The sequence below is a fragment of the Protobothrops mucrosquamatus genome, unplaced genomic scaffold, assembly GCF_001527695.2.
Source record: "Protobothrops mucrosquamatus isolate PMUCROS unplaced genomic scaffold, P.Mucros_1.0 scaffold415, whole genome shotgun sequence".
Lineage (NCBI taxonomy): Eukaryota > Metazoa > Chordata > Lepidosauria > Squamata > Viperidae > Protobothrops > Protobothrops mucrosquamatus.
The window spans coordinates 790,628-806,579 of NW_015386744.1; the positions used below are offsets into that span (position 1 = coordinate 790,628).

A 15,952-nucleotide genomic window follows, 5' to 3' on the forward strand; every position below is an offset into this window, starting at 1 on the left:
AAAAAATGTACGAATGGTACATTATGATCTCATTTTAGGAGTCCTTCAACGTTCAAGATTAAATTCTCTAACATTGCAGAGATCAAGTAGATTGTTGGGGACAATATGTTGGCTCTGTAAAACTGCTTGGAGAGGGCTGTAAAGCACTGTGAAGCGGTATATATTGCTATTGCTATTGCCCTTCCTTCCTTCCTTCCTTCCTTCCTTCCTTCTTTCTTTCTTTCTTTCTTTCTTTCTTTCTTTCTTTCTTTCCATAACTCTGCCAACTGCCAGCAGTTCGATCCTGACTGGCTCAAGGTTGACTCAGCCTTCCATCCTTCCGAGGTGGGTAAAATGAGGACCCAGATTGTTGGGGGCAAATATGCTGTAAAACTGCTTGAAGAGGGTTGCAAAGCACTATGAAGCAGTATATACGTCTAAGTGCTATTGCTATTTTGGGGCCTGACATAACCCTGATTCAAATTTTGGCACAGAGTTCATTTGGCTGTCTGGAAGCATGAACAATGCTAAGTGGTGATCTGGTGATTTGATCCTGCAGAGACTGATGTTCCATTCACTTGATCTATTTGTTTGGTTCATTTGAGGAAGGAATGTTTTCATTGCATAATTCCTCATGCACCTTTGGGCCTACCAAGCTCATTTTCATGGCAGCCATAGATAATTGTTATTGTGAGGAATAAAAATTCAACACACATTATAATGCTAACAAATGCAGGTCAAATTTTTTTTTGACCCCAATATTAAAAAAAAAAAATCATGCTTGGAAGTGTAGCTAGGCAATTCTGATACAGCTTCTTCTTATGAACATACCCACCGTTCTGTGAATTTAAACTTCCTGTCTACTCTTCCACATAGGTTCATTTCTCAGGTGACTTTAAAAGGAATTATTTTTGCTGAGTTGTTTGAGGAGGAAATGCTATTCTATACAGTACTGACCCAGTGATCCATTTCATGTAGAAGAATTATCCACATGTACAAAAAAACACAAGAAGAAAACCACACACAAATCTTCACGTTGTTATCGCATGGCTCACAAACCTGATGGCTTACCCAGATGGCTAATCCTTAAGCCAGCTTTATTCAGATTGCCCAAGATATTTAAATAAATCATGAGCTTTCTTGCTTTTATACTTTTACATTGGATCCGATTGCCCAACGCTTTAAAAAAAATGCGAACTGCTTTTGTTTGTTAAATGAAAAGCGGTAGATTGTTTTTATAAATAAATAAGCAAGCAAGCTGGAAAACCTGATTTTCCACTTGTTGGTGCCAATGTGGGACTAAAATAAGATTTCACACGAATCCGTTTCAGAGCCTGTTTACGAGAATTTGGATTTTGTGGGCAGAGCAGATTCATCTTCGCCCCGCAGTCTCCACGTTCCATGTTAATTCACAAAAAGTAAATGAGGGCACCGAGAGAAATCGAAAAGAAGGAAGCAACATGACATTTGTGAATAAACATTACTGACATGAAAACTGTTTTGCATGGTAGCAGTGAGCTGGCACGGTTGGTTCCAGATGAAATGTTTCCTATATTTACTACGTACACTTCGCGCCTCATTATGCTGAGATTTTCTTCTTACTCAAGAGTGCCACCTCTTGGAATTAAACATAATTTATGACCCCAAAATATAGTACTAGATGCCCGGGCATCAAGATCATCTTATAAACACCACAAGCAATCTTGTAAAGGAATTGGAAAGAATAGTTTTTGTGTATCCAAATGTCACCCTGGATCATTAATAGAAAAACAGAGTTGGAAGGGACCTTGGAGATCTTCCTGCTTCAGCAGGAGACCCTATACCATTTCAGACAAATGGCTGTCCAGTCTCTTCTTAAAAACCTCCAGTGTTGGAGCATTCACCGCTTCTGGAGGCAGGTTGTTCCACTGATTAATTGTTCTAACTGTCAGGAAGTTTCTCCTTAATTCCAGGTTGCTTCTCTCCTTGATTAGTTTCCATCCTGCCTTCAAGTGCTTTAGAGAATAGGTTGATCCCCTCTTCTTTGTGGTAGCCCCCCAAATATTGGAAAACTGTTATCATGTCACCCCTAATCCTTCTTTTCACTAGATTAGACATACCCAATTCCTGCAACCATTCTTCGTATGTTTTAGCCTCCAGCCTCCTAATCATCTTTGCTGCTCTTTTCTGCACTCTTTCCAGAGTCTTAACATCTATTTTAGATCATGTCAACCAAAACTGGATGCAATATTCCAAGGGTGATCTTACCCAGGCATTATAAAGCAACACTAACACTTCACGTGATCATGATTCTATCACTTTGTTAATGCAGCCTAGGACTGCATTGGCATTTTTGCCAGCCGAACACACTGCTAGCTCATATTTAAGTAGTTGTCTATTAGGACTCTCTTTTGCAAATATCTGTGTCAGGTGCCAGCAACCATGCCACCCGTTTGAGGGTATCTTAGCCATTATGGACATCTTCTCATTGAAGGTGCCCAACCATGATTCTAGGACAGTGATGGCGAACCTTTTAGAGACCGAGTGCCCAAACTGCAACCCAAAACCCACTTATGTATCATTGGGTGCTGGGTGGGCATGGCTCATTGGGTGAGTGTGGCCCATTGGGTGGGCGTGGTCCATTGGGTCGGCGTGGCCCATTGGGTGGGTATGGCTGCGGTGATAACGGCAGACTGGGTGGGACTAAAAAATTCAATCAATCAATTCCAACTATGTGAGATCTTTTTTTTCCTGCGAGAAGTTGAAATTGATTGAACCTTTTTTTTTTTTGCACACGGCAGCGGAGGCCTAAAGCGAAAAGGTTTTATAAAACCCAGCTGAAGGCCTAGGACTGTGGCGACGGCGCACATGCCCACAGAGAGGCCTCTGCATGCCACCTGTGGCACGCATGCCATAGGTTCGCCACCACGGTTCTAGGAATATCAGTTTTCCCTAGGACAGAGTTTCAACACCCCTGGTTAAAGGCTCACCCATGGTGCCTCCTAAGGCCATGGCTGTGGACATCTGGGCCAGTAGTTCCGGTGAAGGTTTCAAGGAACCCAAAGTAGCTGCAATACCAGCAGCAACGCCAATCATTCCGAGGGCGTTGCCTAGCCGCGAAGTGCTCTGACTGGATAAGCCGGCAAGTGCCCCCACACAGCAAAGTCCAGAGCCCAGGTACATCATCTGCAGAGGGAGAGAAGCAAAGCGCGTAAGGGGAAAAGCTGGCTCCATGTCTGTAGATTTCACTTGCCATCCTATCTCCCTGCACCAAACTACAAGCAAGTACAGATAGTCCTTGAGGTATGACCACAATTCAACTAAACATTTATGTTGCTGAGTGAGACATTTGTTACGTGAATTATGCCCCACTTTATGATCTTTTTTTGCCACAGTTAAGTGAATCACTGCAGTTGTTAAGTCAGAAACACGGTTGCAAAGTGAATCTGGCTTCCCCATTGACTTTGCTTATCTTTGCTTGTCAGAAAGTCACGCCCCGGGACACTGCAACTGTCATAAATGCATGGCAGTTGCAAAGCGTCTGAATTTTTGATCACGTGACAGTGGGGATGCTGCAAAAACATCATGAATCACTGGCAAGAAAGGTCATAAATTGGGGCAAAGCTCACTTAGCAACAGAAATTTTGGGCTTAGTTGTGGTGGTAAGTCAAGCTCTACGTCTATCTGAATGCTTTGTTTGCTTCCCTAAAGAAACGTGCTTGTCTTTTCCTTTCTCTCATTTTCAAAATCTTCCTGAGTAAACCGTCAAAGTTTTATGCAAAGTAATAGTAATAGAGCTGGAAAGGACCTTTGAGGTCTTCTAGTCCAACCCCTTGCTCGAGCAGGAGATTCTGGACCGTTTCAGTCAAGTCCAGTCTCCAGTGATGCATAACTTCTGGAGGCAAGCCATTCCACTGGTTAATTGCTCTCACTGTAGGAAATCTCTCCTTAGTTCTAGATTGCTTCTCTCCTTGATTAGTTTCCATTCTTAGTTTCTCTGGTGCTTTGGAAAATAAGTTGAAACTTTACTTACTTACTTACTTACTTACTTACTTACTTACTTACTTACTTACTTACTTACTTACAGTTGAAAATAAATTGAAACATCTGTGAGTAAAGTGGAAAACCATTTAGCTCGTTCTGTTGTACGGTCCTCTGCCTGGCAGAGGATAGCTAGAGATGAACTAATTAGCTCTAAATTTAAGTGACATAGTAAAGCTATTCTTGCTAGATTTATTTTGCCTCTCCTGCAGCAAGCTTTTTTTTAAAAAAAGGTTTCACCATCATTCGGTGCACAGAAGAACTGCAGACCACTAGTTCAAATGCATTTTGAAAATACCAGCGCTGTGAGATCATCTCAGCTCATTTTTTGCTCCTAGTTTGATTGGTTTTAGGGTTTTGATGCATAGCAAGATGCTTTGAAAACCTGGCATGACCGTGCGTTCATATGTAACATGTGGTGCTTCTCCCTGGATTTGGTTAGCAGGAGCTACTTTTTCTTGCATTACTTTCAGGCTCAAAATAAATTTACCAGGTTGGCAACGAAGCCCCAAACACACCCAGGCAGGACATTGCTAAAAGTCAGACAGCAAAGCAGAAAGTGAGAACTCTCAATCAGTGCACACAAAGATAGGAGTGCATGCGCGCGCACACACACACACCCACACACGTATGTATTAAAAACATCACGGTCTCCTGATCAAAACCAGGCGTGCAATAAAGAGATGGGGGCAGGGCAGAAAGACCATGTTGCTTTCTTGTTGTGTGCTGAAAGCAGAAGCTGAGCACAGAGACACACCCATCATGTTAGTTATCAACATTTATTTACACAATTCAGGGACCACATAAACCTAACGAACTGGGTTTTTTTTTTTCATGACATTGCTTGAAAAATATGCATCGCTGGTACTAACGATTCTTAAGAAACTTTTTCTCCAGAAAAGCTGTTCTTCACTATTGATCTGTTAACTTGGTTATGAACAAACAGGCCCTAAAAACCGGCCAGGATTTCTGACCTGCTCAATATTGTATCCACCGAGAAGAGATGCACCATATCCACCAACAAAGACTGTTCCGGGGAGAAGATAGAGGTAATTGTACTCGGGTGGATCTGTTGGACGCTTAAACATATCCAACATCCTCTGGGTAATGAGAAAGCCACCTATTTGGGGGAAATGTAAATAGTTAAGATGAAGCAGAAGGATGAAACAAAGAATTAATTTATGCCAGAGAATTAATTAATTCAATGTGTTTATATTCTGCCTTTATTATTTTTACAAATAAATCCAGGTGGCGAACATACTCAACACACCTTCTTCCTCCTGTTTTGCCCACAAAAACAACCCTGTGAAGTGGATTGGACTAAGAGAGAGGGACAGGTCACCCAGCTGGCTTTCATGGCTAAGGTGGGACTAGAACTCAACATCTGCTGGTGATTGGCCCAACGTCACCCAATCAGCTTTCATGGCTAAGGCAGGACTAGAACTCATAGTCTCCCACTTTTTAGCCTAGTGCCTTAACCACTAGACCAGGGGTAGGCAACCTTGACTCTTTTATGACTCGTGGACTTCAACTCCCAGAATTCCTGAGCTATGCTGGCTCAGGAATTCTGGGAGTTGAAGTCCACGAGTCATAAAAGAGCCAAGGTTGCCTACCCCTGCACTAGACCAACCTGACAAATGTGGATTAGAAATCAGTCCTGTAGAATTCCTAACAGGATGTCCATGGAGACTAAGGAAGATAGCTCCCATGGTTTTGGAAATAGGTAGCCATGGCCAGAGCAAAATATAAATATTTATTCTAAATAGCAATAGCAGTAGACTACTGCTCCATAGTGCTTTACAGCCCTCTCTAAGTGGTTTACAGAATCAGCATATCGCCCCCAACAATCTGAATCCTCATTTTACCGACTTCAGAAGGGTAGATGGCTGGGTCAACTTTGAGCAGGTCAGGATCTAACTCTTGGCTATGGGCAGAGTTAGCCTGCTACATTGCATTCTAAGCTTTGCGTCACCAGGGTGAACATGCACTTTGTGAATTATTACCTGCAATATTAACTGAGGAAACAAAGGCAGCCAGTAAAGCTAACGTCTGAGGCACACTGGAAGGCAAGTAAGATCCCCCCATCAACACCAAGCCGCCCACAGCAGTAAGTCCTAAAAGAAAAAAAATAAATAAAGAACCTGTTGTGACACAGTGAAGGGATGGAGAGTTTGCAATCCCTACTCAAAAACCTTCTATCCTATAGCAGATGTTTCCTGTTGTGGCTGAACATGCTTGATTACTCATACTGTCAACAGCTCTCAACTCATCTTCCGAGCTAATAGACTAGAGGCCTGATAATGTCAAGAAAACTACTGATATTGAAACATAAGGACTACCTTCAAACAACCCACAGATAAGAGACATTCAATGGCAGAGAAGTCACTGCAGCCAGAAAATTACCAAGTTCAAGACGAAAGATATGGGTAAGTGGCCCTTCTTGGCTGATAGATCTTTAAGGGAAAAAGAACTTTCTTTTCATTTTATTCACAAAGCTACTCTATGATCATTATTGCACCAAGTATTAAAAAAAAAACACAGCAAAGCAAAGGTTAGACCTACCAGAGATTGCATTGGTCACTGACATCAGAGGGGAGTGAAGAGCAGGTGTGACACCCCAAACGGTGTGGAAGCCCACAATTCCAGAGAGACCAAAAGTTGTCACCATTTGGGTAAAGGCAGAATTAGGAGAGAGGAGGCCCAACCCTAAAACTGATGTCAGACCTGAACAAAACAACAAGCATTTAGGATACTTAAGAAAGCATTTCTTCCCCCCCCCATCCCAAACAAAAGATGCCCCTGGTTAAGGGTCCAACTCTGTTTTGGTTTCTGGGGTGTTAACCTTCACAATAAAATAGACACTGGAAGAAAGAATATGTAGACTTTATGGATGTAATTTGCATTCCCTTTTTTCCCCCAAATGTTGACTTGTCTGGTTAAAATTCACTTTGCCAAGTTGCCTGTGCCAGAATGCTTTGGCCTCCGGATGTGGAAATGCCAAGAAATAACATTTTAGACATGTCAAAAATGTTGTTTGAACAAACCTTCAAGGGACAATGTCCCAAGAATTACAAAATGAAAAACGGCTCCAATGTTCCCATTGATTTTGTTACTTACTTTGGAGGGAAAAGCTTCTATTGTAGCATCTGAAAAATGTTAAAGGAGGCAGACCACACAGGAATTTCAACAATATCCAATGAGAACAAGCTGTGGTTATCTTCTTTGGGTCCTATATATCAGCCTTCTCCAAAGAGGAAACTTCCAGATGCATTTCACTATAGTACTTGGGTTTTCCAGCTACTATTGGACCTGTAGTCCAACCTCTGGAGAAGGCGTGGGCAACTATGACAACTTTATGGACTTCAACTCCCAGAATTCGTGGGTCAGCATGGGGTTGACTGCCCTGTATTATTCTTTGATACAATACTAATCTGATGAGCCAACCAGATTTTTTTTCTTTTAATTGTAAGTGGTTTGCAAATTTGGAGGTGTGAACCCTTGTACTACTTCTCCAAAGAGAGTAACTGAATTGATAGACACACAATAACAGTATGGGAATTACGCAAATTACGCAAATTTGTCCCATTCATTTAAATCAAACCCAGTGGTGTCTTTCCTTTTCCTACTCCTTTATCCTGGACTGTTCTGTCTAGGCTGGATTGTTCACGTGTCCAAGTGACCACTTGGACTCATAATCCATGCATGCTGAGGAAATTCTACATGTAAATCAGTTCAATACCAAGCAAAATACTTAACATTTTAATTGTAGCCAAAGAACAGGTGAGATGGAGAGTCACCTTGTAAAGGAGATGGGCAACATAAAAATGTAATAACTAACTAAATGAATAAATATGAATAAATATGTTCAGGATAAAATATGGATAATTAAATGTCCATATCTTTCTTCTGCAAAACTAGCTTATTAGATATAGATGGATGGATCAATGGATGGATGGTTAGAGATAGATGATAGATAAATGATAGATAGATAGATAGATAGATAGATAGATAGATAGATAGATAGATAGATAGATAATAGAGAGATAGATAATAGAGAGATTAATTATACCATTTAATGAATTGTTAAATTGTATAGATAGATAATATCCATCTATACAATTTAACCTTAATGCATTTAGATGGTATAATTAGCCTTTTGCAAGTATCATAATGTCTTTGCTTTCCCCTACCCTAATCGCCAGGAATTTTCAACATTCCCAAGGCATGACCACTCAGTTCTTAAAACAGGATTTTGTTTCCCCTTCTCAGGGAAAAGAATGTACCAGAACTGTGCTCAAACATATGGTTGGAATAATACCTTTTACAGCTTCCACTGAAGCATTTTGCTGTCCACTCCCTCATTCCTCGAAGCCGATTTTTTTTTTTAAAGTAAGGCAACCTGACTCAGATAAAAGAAAATTACTGAACAGGAAGAGATTAAAAATTGGCCTGAACAGCCGCAGTATTCTGCAGAAAAAAAATATGGCAGCAGAACTGGGCAAAGATAAATATACATCACAGAGAATGTTTATTCAGGACACCTCTGAGAAGTTTACCCCACCCACCCACCCCCAAAAACCCTGCATTTTTCCCCCATAATTTTTTGTTCAATTTTATTGATTTTTCTTCTCCCCAAGAGGGAGCATTTCAGTAAAATTTCAAGGGGTGCTATGGTATTCTTGAGCAGATTGACTAGGAGGCCACAGAGGTGAGTGAATGTCCTGTTCCTGTCCTGTCTTTCTCTTCAAACTTTTATTAATCCCAAAGGTATCATAACAGAAGTCCACCCAAAGGACTTTCTCTGATTAAGAAGTGTGGGTTAACTACAGAAGTGTGGAAAGACCTGTCACAAAAATTAGCAGCATTGGAACTAGCTTCCTGTATCACTTCCACCCAATAATAAAATCAGTTCAAGAGAAACTTAAAATAACATCTAAACTTTGGGTGACAAAATAGTAGAAAAGCAGATGCCTCTTTCATTGGCTGAGAATATTTTTCAGAAATCACAAGGCAGATTTCCATGTAGGCAAGACATGATAGAAGGAGCTATGATTCAAAGGTTATCTCCAAACCAACCAAGAGTCAGTGGCATGTTCTCCAAATGCAGAAATTACACTCTTAATTATCAGCCTTTAAATGCTATTAATACTGCAGTCCCACACAATCTTACTTCAAAGGAGCTTCTAGCAAACATTCGTAAGATCTTTATAGAGTTGCATGCAGTTTAACTCCCTGTATTTACATAACCTTGTTTTAAACTTAATCCTAGGAACCCGGCCAGCCGAAATGGATGATGGAACTAAAAGCCATCACTGTATTTCAGGGGGAGAAGTTCCATAAGTTAATTGCGTATGAAAAGTTTCTTCCCTCAAGAGTTTTCCTGGTATAAAGCACTGAGGAAAATAAGATGATAAAATATTTCATTCACGTTTAGGAAGGATCAAGTCCTACGTGGAGATAACGGACAGTTTGTCATTAGAATCTGCCTATTCACTTGTCCCATTGATATCTTATTGTTTAAGATTAGTAAAATGAGCCAATGTGGCTGCGGATTCTAGATGCAGAACAGCATGCCACACCCACTCATGTTTTAATCAAAGTCAACTTACTCTATCAGTTCTATCTGGGATGGGCTCCTTGGCTAAAGTATAGTAGCAGTAAATGAAGCAGATATTTTTAATAGACCTTTAAGATGATGTCTCATCCTTTAACTATGATTCTGTCAAGCACAGGAAATCAGGAGTCCAGGCAGTTCAAATAAATGTAAGATTATTGTACGCTAATGCTTTTCTACAAGAATGCTAACTCCTAACAGTCAAAGCAAATTGGAGGTAGATAAGAGTCAATGAAACTCATGGTGGGCAGGACTTAGATCTCTTGTTGGTGCGAAGGGACTCAAGACTGATGATATGTTTGACGCCTCCCTTGGGCTCAGCCTAGCCTTCTCCCACAGAGTGTTTTAGCAAATCTCTTAATGCATATCACAATGAACTCTGAAAGAGGAATTTGTATTTTAAAGAAAGAGAGAGAGAGAGATGGAGAGAGAGATGGAGAGAGAGATGGAGATGGAGAGAGAGAGAGAGAGAGAGAGAGAGAGAGAGAGAGAGAGAGAGAGAGAGAGAGAGAGAGAGAGAGAGAGAGAGAGAGAGAGAGAATGAATAAATTTAACATTTTGACATACCTGTTGTATATATTCCAGCTGAGGTCATTGTTTTTCTAAAGGGTGAAATGGCTGCTAATTTTTCTGCTTCTAGTTCATGAACAGACTTCTGCTTAACTGGGGCAGCAGGTGGTAAAGTTTTGGGTAAAGGTGCGGGAAAGAGAGTTTTTCCTTCCTGTAGCAGAGACAAATTAGGATGAGTCCTTAAAAATAATACATGGAAAGTCGCAAATCTTATTAGGACTATTAGAAGAACAAGGTGGACAGATTGAGTCTAGATAGGTCCAAAGCTAAAATTTAGCCCCAATTATCCCTTTGCTTCTCCCTGTCTATGACTGACTCAAAGAACTTGGTTCTGATCTCTACCATCAGCTGAGGCTGTTTCAGGTATTTACAATTAATCTTCTGTGTTGCTGGATTTCAACTGATCCTTCTTGTCACTTCAGTTGGTTTGGAACTGGAGGGAAAAACAATGTGTAGACAATCTGTAAACTATTGATTTACAAAGGTTTGCGGCTGGGCTAAAACGCAGGCTGAGTGCATATGTAAACTTGGTCTATACATATGTGACATTTAAAGCAAAATGAAAGACGATGGAAACAGAACAGAAGATTGGAAGAAGGTCTGATGTTCTAGTGGATGAAACCAAACTCCATGTTTTGATGTCAGCTGCAAAGCTAAACTCCAGACAAAAGTCAAGAATCAACTGCAATTTCCCTTAAAAGACCTTGATTCTGTCTTCCATTACAGTGTTTGGCATGCCTCCGTTAAACTGTTCATTAAGGAATTTTTAGGAGAGGAAAAAATAATAATAACTCACCTTCATGACCATAGTCCCTCTTATGACATGATCAATTGTCCCATAATCAAAATCATCTTTTGGCTCAAAGTAAAAGTATTCTTTGCTGGGGGAAATAGCTTTTAATAACTTCAAGATGTTGTTTGAATAAAGGCTACTGGCCTGAGTAGCCATTCGGCTTGGCAAGTCGGTGTAACCAATGTGCACCACGCCCTGGGGGTTGAGAAAGCAATAAACAAGACCCTTAAAAACATCTTTTTCATGTAATGCCTTGATACCGACTTTTAGGTGTTTTGACTTGATAAATGCTTTATAGCTGATGGTAAATCAGATCTCTGCTGACACTTTATTTTGCCATTTTAAGGGCTTTTTACACGAACAGCTTGCTCTTACTCTTGAAGGACCGGGGGGGGGGGGAAGCTTTTCTCTTTGACTTTGAGCCAATGGCAGAGCAAGACGGGAGGCCTTTGGGGGGGAAGCCGTTCCATCGCCATATGGTGCTTATTTCAAGAGTTAAGAAATCAAAACACACTTTTAAAAGTCTGAAAACACCTCTTGGACATTTGATGCTATCATGGTTACACACTGTGCTTCCCAGATTAATTGCACTCCAATTTAAGCAAAGGGACCGGGGTTAGATAACCTGACTTGCACTGTTTTGACAACAAAGCTATTTACATGGGAGATGGGGATGGTGGAGAGAGATAGGAAGAAATAATATCCCTTTGCGATTGTTTCAACAAATTAAACCTTGAACAGAAAAGAACAGAACAGACCTCTAAGGTCTCTTCCAACTCTTGTTTTGTTTTGTTATTCTGTTCAAGAACAGAACAGAATAGCAGGGCTGGAAGGGACCAACCCCCTGGTCAAGCAAGGGACCCTCTACCATTTCAGACAAATGGCTGTCCAGCCTCTTCTTAAAAACCTCCAGTGTTGGAGCACCCACAATTTCTGGAGGCAAGTTGTTCCACTGGTTAACTATTCTAACTGTCCTTGGTTCTAGGTTGCCTCTCTAACTATTCTAATTTTTTCCTTGGTTCTAGGTTGCTTCTCTCCTTGATTAGTTTCCATCCATTGCTTCTTGTCCTGCCTTCAGTTATAACCCTAAATTCTGGGGGAGCTTTACAACTGCAAATGACGTCCCTTAAAGGCAGCGTAAATTCAGTTAACTGTACATCTCACTGTTAAAGTTACTTATTTTGAGGTGAGATTAAGGAGAAAAGCTTCAAATAAAGGTCACATTCAAGCACTGCACTAAACCGTAAGTATGTCACTGTAGTGCAGAACAGTTTCATGATTTAGTTGGACTAATGCTCGTGTATACAAAACTTCTGTAAAGGCCATACCTTTCCAAGACAGCTGTAGTTCTTTTAACTACAGCTTGCTGAGTAGGCCAAAATGTCTGATTTTAGGAATATCTTAAATCATAAGCTATGATAAGGTAGTTTTTGTTGCCTGGGAGTTGCATAATTTCATTTGAAGGGGTGTCTTTCCTGGGCTGGGATAATATATAGTGGGTTCAGCCCATGTCAGATCTCTTTGAAAACCCATACCTTAAGATGCTTAATGTAGCTAAGAAGGCCTATGAGTGATGTTCTGCTGCTTTGGAGAACAGCAAAATAATACATCTGCCAAGGGGACAAAATATTTGAAAACAGATTCTCCTGTGCAAACCTTATGTATGTGAAGTTCTCCAGGATGGGTGGTCTCCACATTGCCACCAGCCTCGGCGGCAAGATCTACTATTACGGAACCATCTCTCATGGATTCTACCATAGGCTTAGTGATCAAGGTTGGAGCTTTTTTCCCTGTCAGAAATGGCAAGAACAGAAATGAAAGATGGGAACTCAATGTTTCTTTAAAAAAAAAAAAAGCTTGAGCAGATGCCAACAAAACCTCAGGATTATCTGGATTATACTTGCAAGGGCCAGTTTAGGCTCAATAGTTCCTACCTATTTCTACAATCCATTGATATAGCAACTAGTAGTAGGACTATCACGGTCTGTTGAATCTCCAAAACTGTGCAGGACGTATATCTCAGGAAAATAAAACCCACTCAATCGTTACATTTTCTATCTATTTGCAGAGTCCTCAGAGGAGAAAAGATTTGGCTTACTTGACACCCATGTTAAGATAAGAAACCAAATGTTGGGCTTTCTTATTAGAAACATACACCGCTAAGGTCTCTGTACAGGTAGTCCTCGACTTACGACAGTTGAGCCCAAAATGTCTAAGCGAAACAGTGGTTAAGTAAGTTTTGCCCCATTTTACGATTGTCTTGCCACTGTTGTTAATTAAATCACTGCAGCTAGTAACACGATTGTTAAGTGAATCTGGCTTCCCCATTGACTTTGCTTGTCAGAAGGTTGCAAAAGGTGATCACAGGACCCTGGGACGCTGCAACCGTCATAAATGTGAGTCAGTTGCCAAGCGTCTGAATTTTAATCACGTGGCAATGGGGATGCTGCAACAGTGGTTAAAAACGGTTGTAAGTCACTTTTTTTTCAGCGCCGTTGTAACTTCGAATGATCACTAAACGAAAAGTTGTAAGTCAGAGGCTACCTGTGATGGTGATAAAGTCGTACCGTACCTGGAATAAGAGCTGTACTAACAACAATGTCCACCTCTTTGCACTGTTTAGCAAAAAGGGCCATTTCTGCCTCTATGAACTCCTTCGACATTTCTTTCGCGTAACCTCCAACACCTTCTCCAGTTTCGGCAATGTTGACTTCTAAAGGTTCTGCACCGAGGGATTTGAACTGCTCCAAAGCTGGAGGGCTGGAAGCAAGGAGAATTTCACAGCAATCACTAGGCTTGGATACTTTTCAGAGTGGAGATCAAGAGCATAGTATAACTGCTCTTCAGTCCAAGCATCCCATCTGACCTTTGAGGAACATGCCAGCAGATGCTCTGCAAAATTCTTTGAATTTGCAATGGGTTGTTGATTTTCAGCTAGCATTATTATTCCTACTTTTATTTTATATCCCACCCTTCCTTCTCCCAGAGGGCTATCAAGAAGACTTGCAGAACACACAAATAAGAGTGCGTAAAACTAATACGTATTAAAGTGGACACATATTTGAAAATTGTAATCAACACTGAACGCTGAACCATCTTAAAGTTGAATGGTTCATTGTAGGCAACGAGTTAATGACGGCAGGAAAATATACTTTTGATTTCTTTAGGATTTGTATCCTGTTTTTCTTTACAACAGAAGAAGGGTGAGGCCTGGAGTTACTCTACCGGGTATCAAATCCTCTAACAATGGCTCCCATTGACTTCGCTGCCCCGGCCGCAGCCAAGCCAGCCACTCCTCCACCAATGATGAGCATCTAGGAAGGAAAAGAGAGGAACTCACAATTGGGCTTGTTAATGTATTTTTATCAGCCCAGAATAAAACCTTTCTGTTAATTCATGCATTATATGCAATGTAACTTTATAGGAGGGAGGGAGGGAGGGAGGAAAGGGAGGGAGGAAGAGAGAGAGAGAGAGAGAGAGAGAGAGAGAGAGAGAGAGAGAGAGAGAGAGAGAGAGAGAGAGAGAGAGAGAGAGAGACAAAAAAGAGGGAAAGAGGGAAGGGAAGGAAAAGGGATGGAAAAGAGAAAGAGAAAGGGAAATGGAAGGGAAGGGAAAGGGAAGGGAAAGCAAAGGGGAGGGGGAGGGGAAAGGGGAAGGGAAGGGAAAGGGATGGGAAAGGGAAAGGGAAGGGAAAGAGGAAAGAGGAAGGGGAAGGGGAAGGGGAAGGAAAGGAAAGGAAAGAAAGGAAAGGAAAGGAAAGGAAAGAAAGGAAAGGAAAGGAAAGGAAAGAAAGGAAAGGAAAGGAAAGGAAGGGAAAGGGAAGCTATAAACGCTCTCTTCTTTAGCAGATGAAACCTGCAGTTTCCAATGCCTTTCTTCTTCAAGCTTTCTTTGAAATGGCTTCAAATGGTGGTAATGGGGCTTCCTGTCATGAAACCTACCTTTGCGGGAGGTACTTTTCCCGCAGCAGTGATTTGCCCAGTAAAAAACCTTCCGAAGTGATTGGCTGCGAGAACCACAGCTTTGTACCTAGGAAAAAGGATGAAAGAGAAAAACACTGGAGCTGTTAACACAGCAGGCATTTGAAATGAATAACAACGGACTCAATTAACTAGACAAAAAAATATATACTGCTCACAAAAATAAAGGGAACGCAAACCCCTTCAGTTCCATGGTAAAATGTTCCCTTTATTTTTTTTGAGCAGTATATATATATACAGGACTGCTTAGACCAGTGGTGGCGAACCTATGGCACGGGTGCCAGAGGCGGCACTCAGAGCCCTCTCTCTCTGTGGGCACGCGCGCCGTCGCCCCAGTCCTAGGCCTTCAGCTGGGTTTTATAAAACCTTTTCGCTTTAGGCCTCCGCCGCCGTGTGCAAAAAAAAGAGAAAAGGTTCAATCAGTCGATTTCAACTTCTCGCGGGAAAATAAAAAGATCTTGCAAAGTTGGAATTGATTGATTGAACTTTTTAGTCCCACCCAGTCTGCCGTTACCACCGCAGCCACGCCCACCCAATGGGCCACACCCACCCAATGGACCACACCCACCCGGCACTCGACGATGCATAAGTGGGTTTTGGGTTGCAGTTTGGTCACTCAGTCTCTAAAAGGTTCGCCATCACTGGCTTAGACCAATCAAACATCTCCAACAAATAAATAATCTGTCAATAAAAAACAAATGATTGCCTTTATCCATTGGCTGAGAAGAATGTGAAATTAATTTCCTTAAGGTTAAAGAATAAATATTATTTCCGATAACTCTTAATAAGCTTTTGCTGACTAAGGATGAATAATGCGGCTTGATTATTTGTTAATAAAGATAAGATAATAAATCGTTCTTTGGCTCTCGTGATAGGGAAAGTGGTAAGTTGCTAAAATTGTTTCTACTTGTCTTGATGAAGAGGGACATGATTTCTTTAGATATCTTTTTATTTTTTCCTTCTTTTTTTCTCAATTCCCCCCCCCCTTTTTTTTTT

General features: G+C 41.1%; 1 protein-coding gene across 1 annotated transcript in view; it reads right to left on the reverse strand.

Moving 5' to 3' along the window:
- The window catches only part of LOC107287687 (NAD(P) transhydrogenase, mitochondrial), a 37,863-nt gene that overhangs the window by 8,170 nt on the left and 13,741 nt on the right, over window positions 1-15,952 (reverse strand). The window contains exons 4-13 of the mRNA XM_015816218.1: window positions 14,918-15,005; window positions 14,202-14,290; window positions 13,549-13,736; window positions 12,633-12,766; window positions 10,980-11,171; window positions 10,181-10,334; window positions 6,562-6,723; window positions 6,003-6,113; window positions 4,974-5,119; window positions 2,949-3,144 (exon numbers count right to left, since the gene is read on the reverse strand). Of these exons, the coding sequence (XP_015671704.1) occupies window positions 2,949-3,144; window positions 4,974-5,119; window positions 6,003-6,113; window positions 6,562-6,723; window positions 10,181-10,334; window positions 10,980-11,171; window positions 12,633-12,766; window positions 13,549-13,736; window positions 14,202-14,290; window positions 14,918-15,005 (1,460 nt within the window). The remainder of the gene's footprint in view (window positions 1-2,948; window positions 3,145-4,973; window positions 5,120-6,002; window positions 6,114-6,561; window positions 6,724-10,180; window positions 10,335-10,979; window positions 11,172-12,632; window positions 12,767-13,548; window positions 13,737-14,201; window positions 14,291-14,917; window positions 15,006-15,952) is intronic.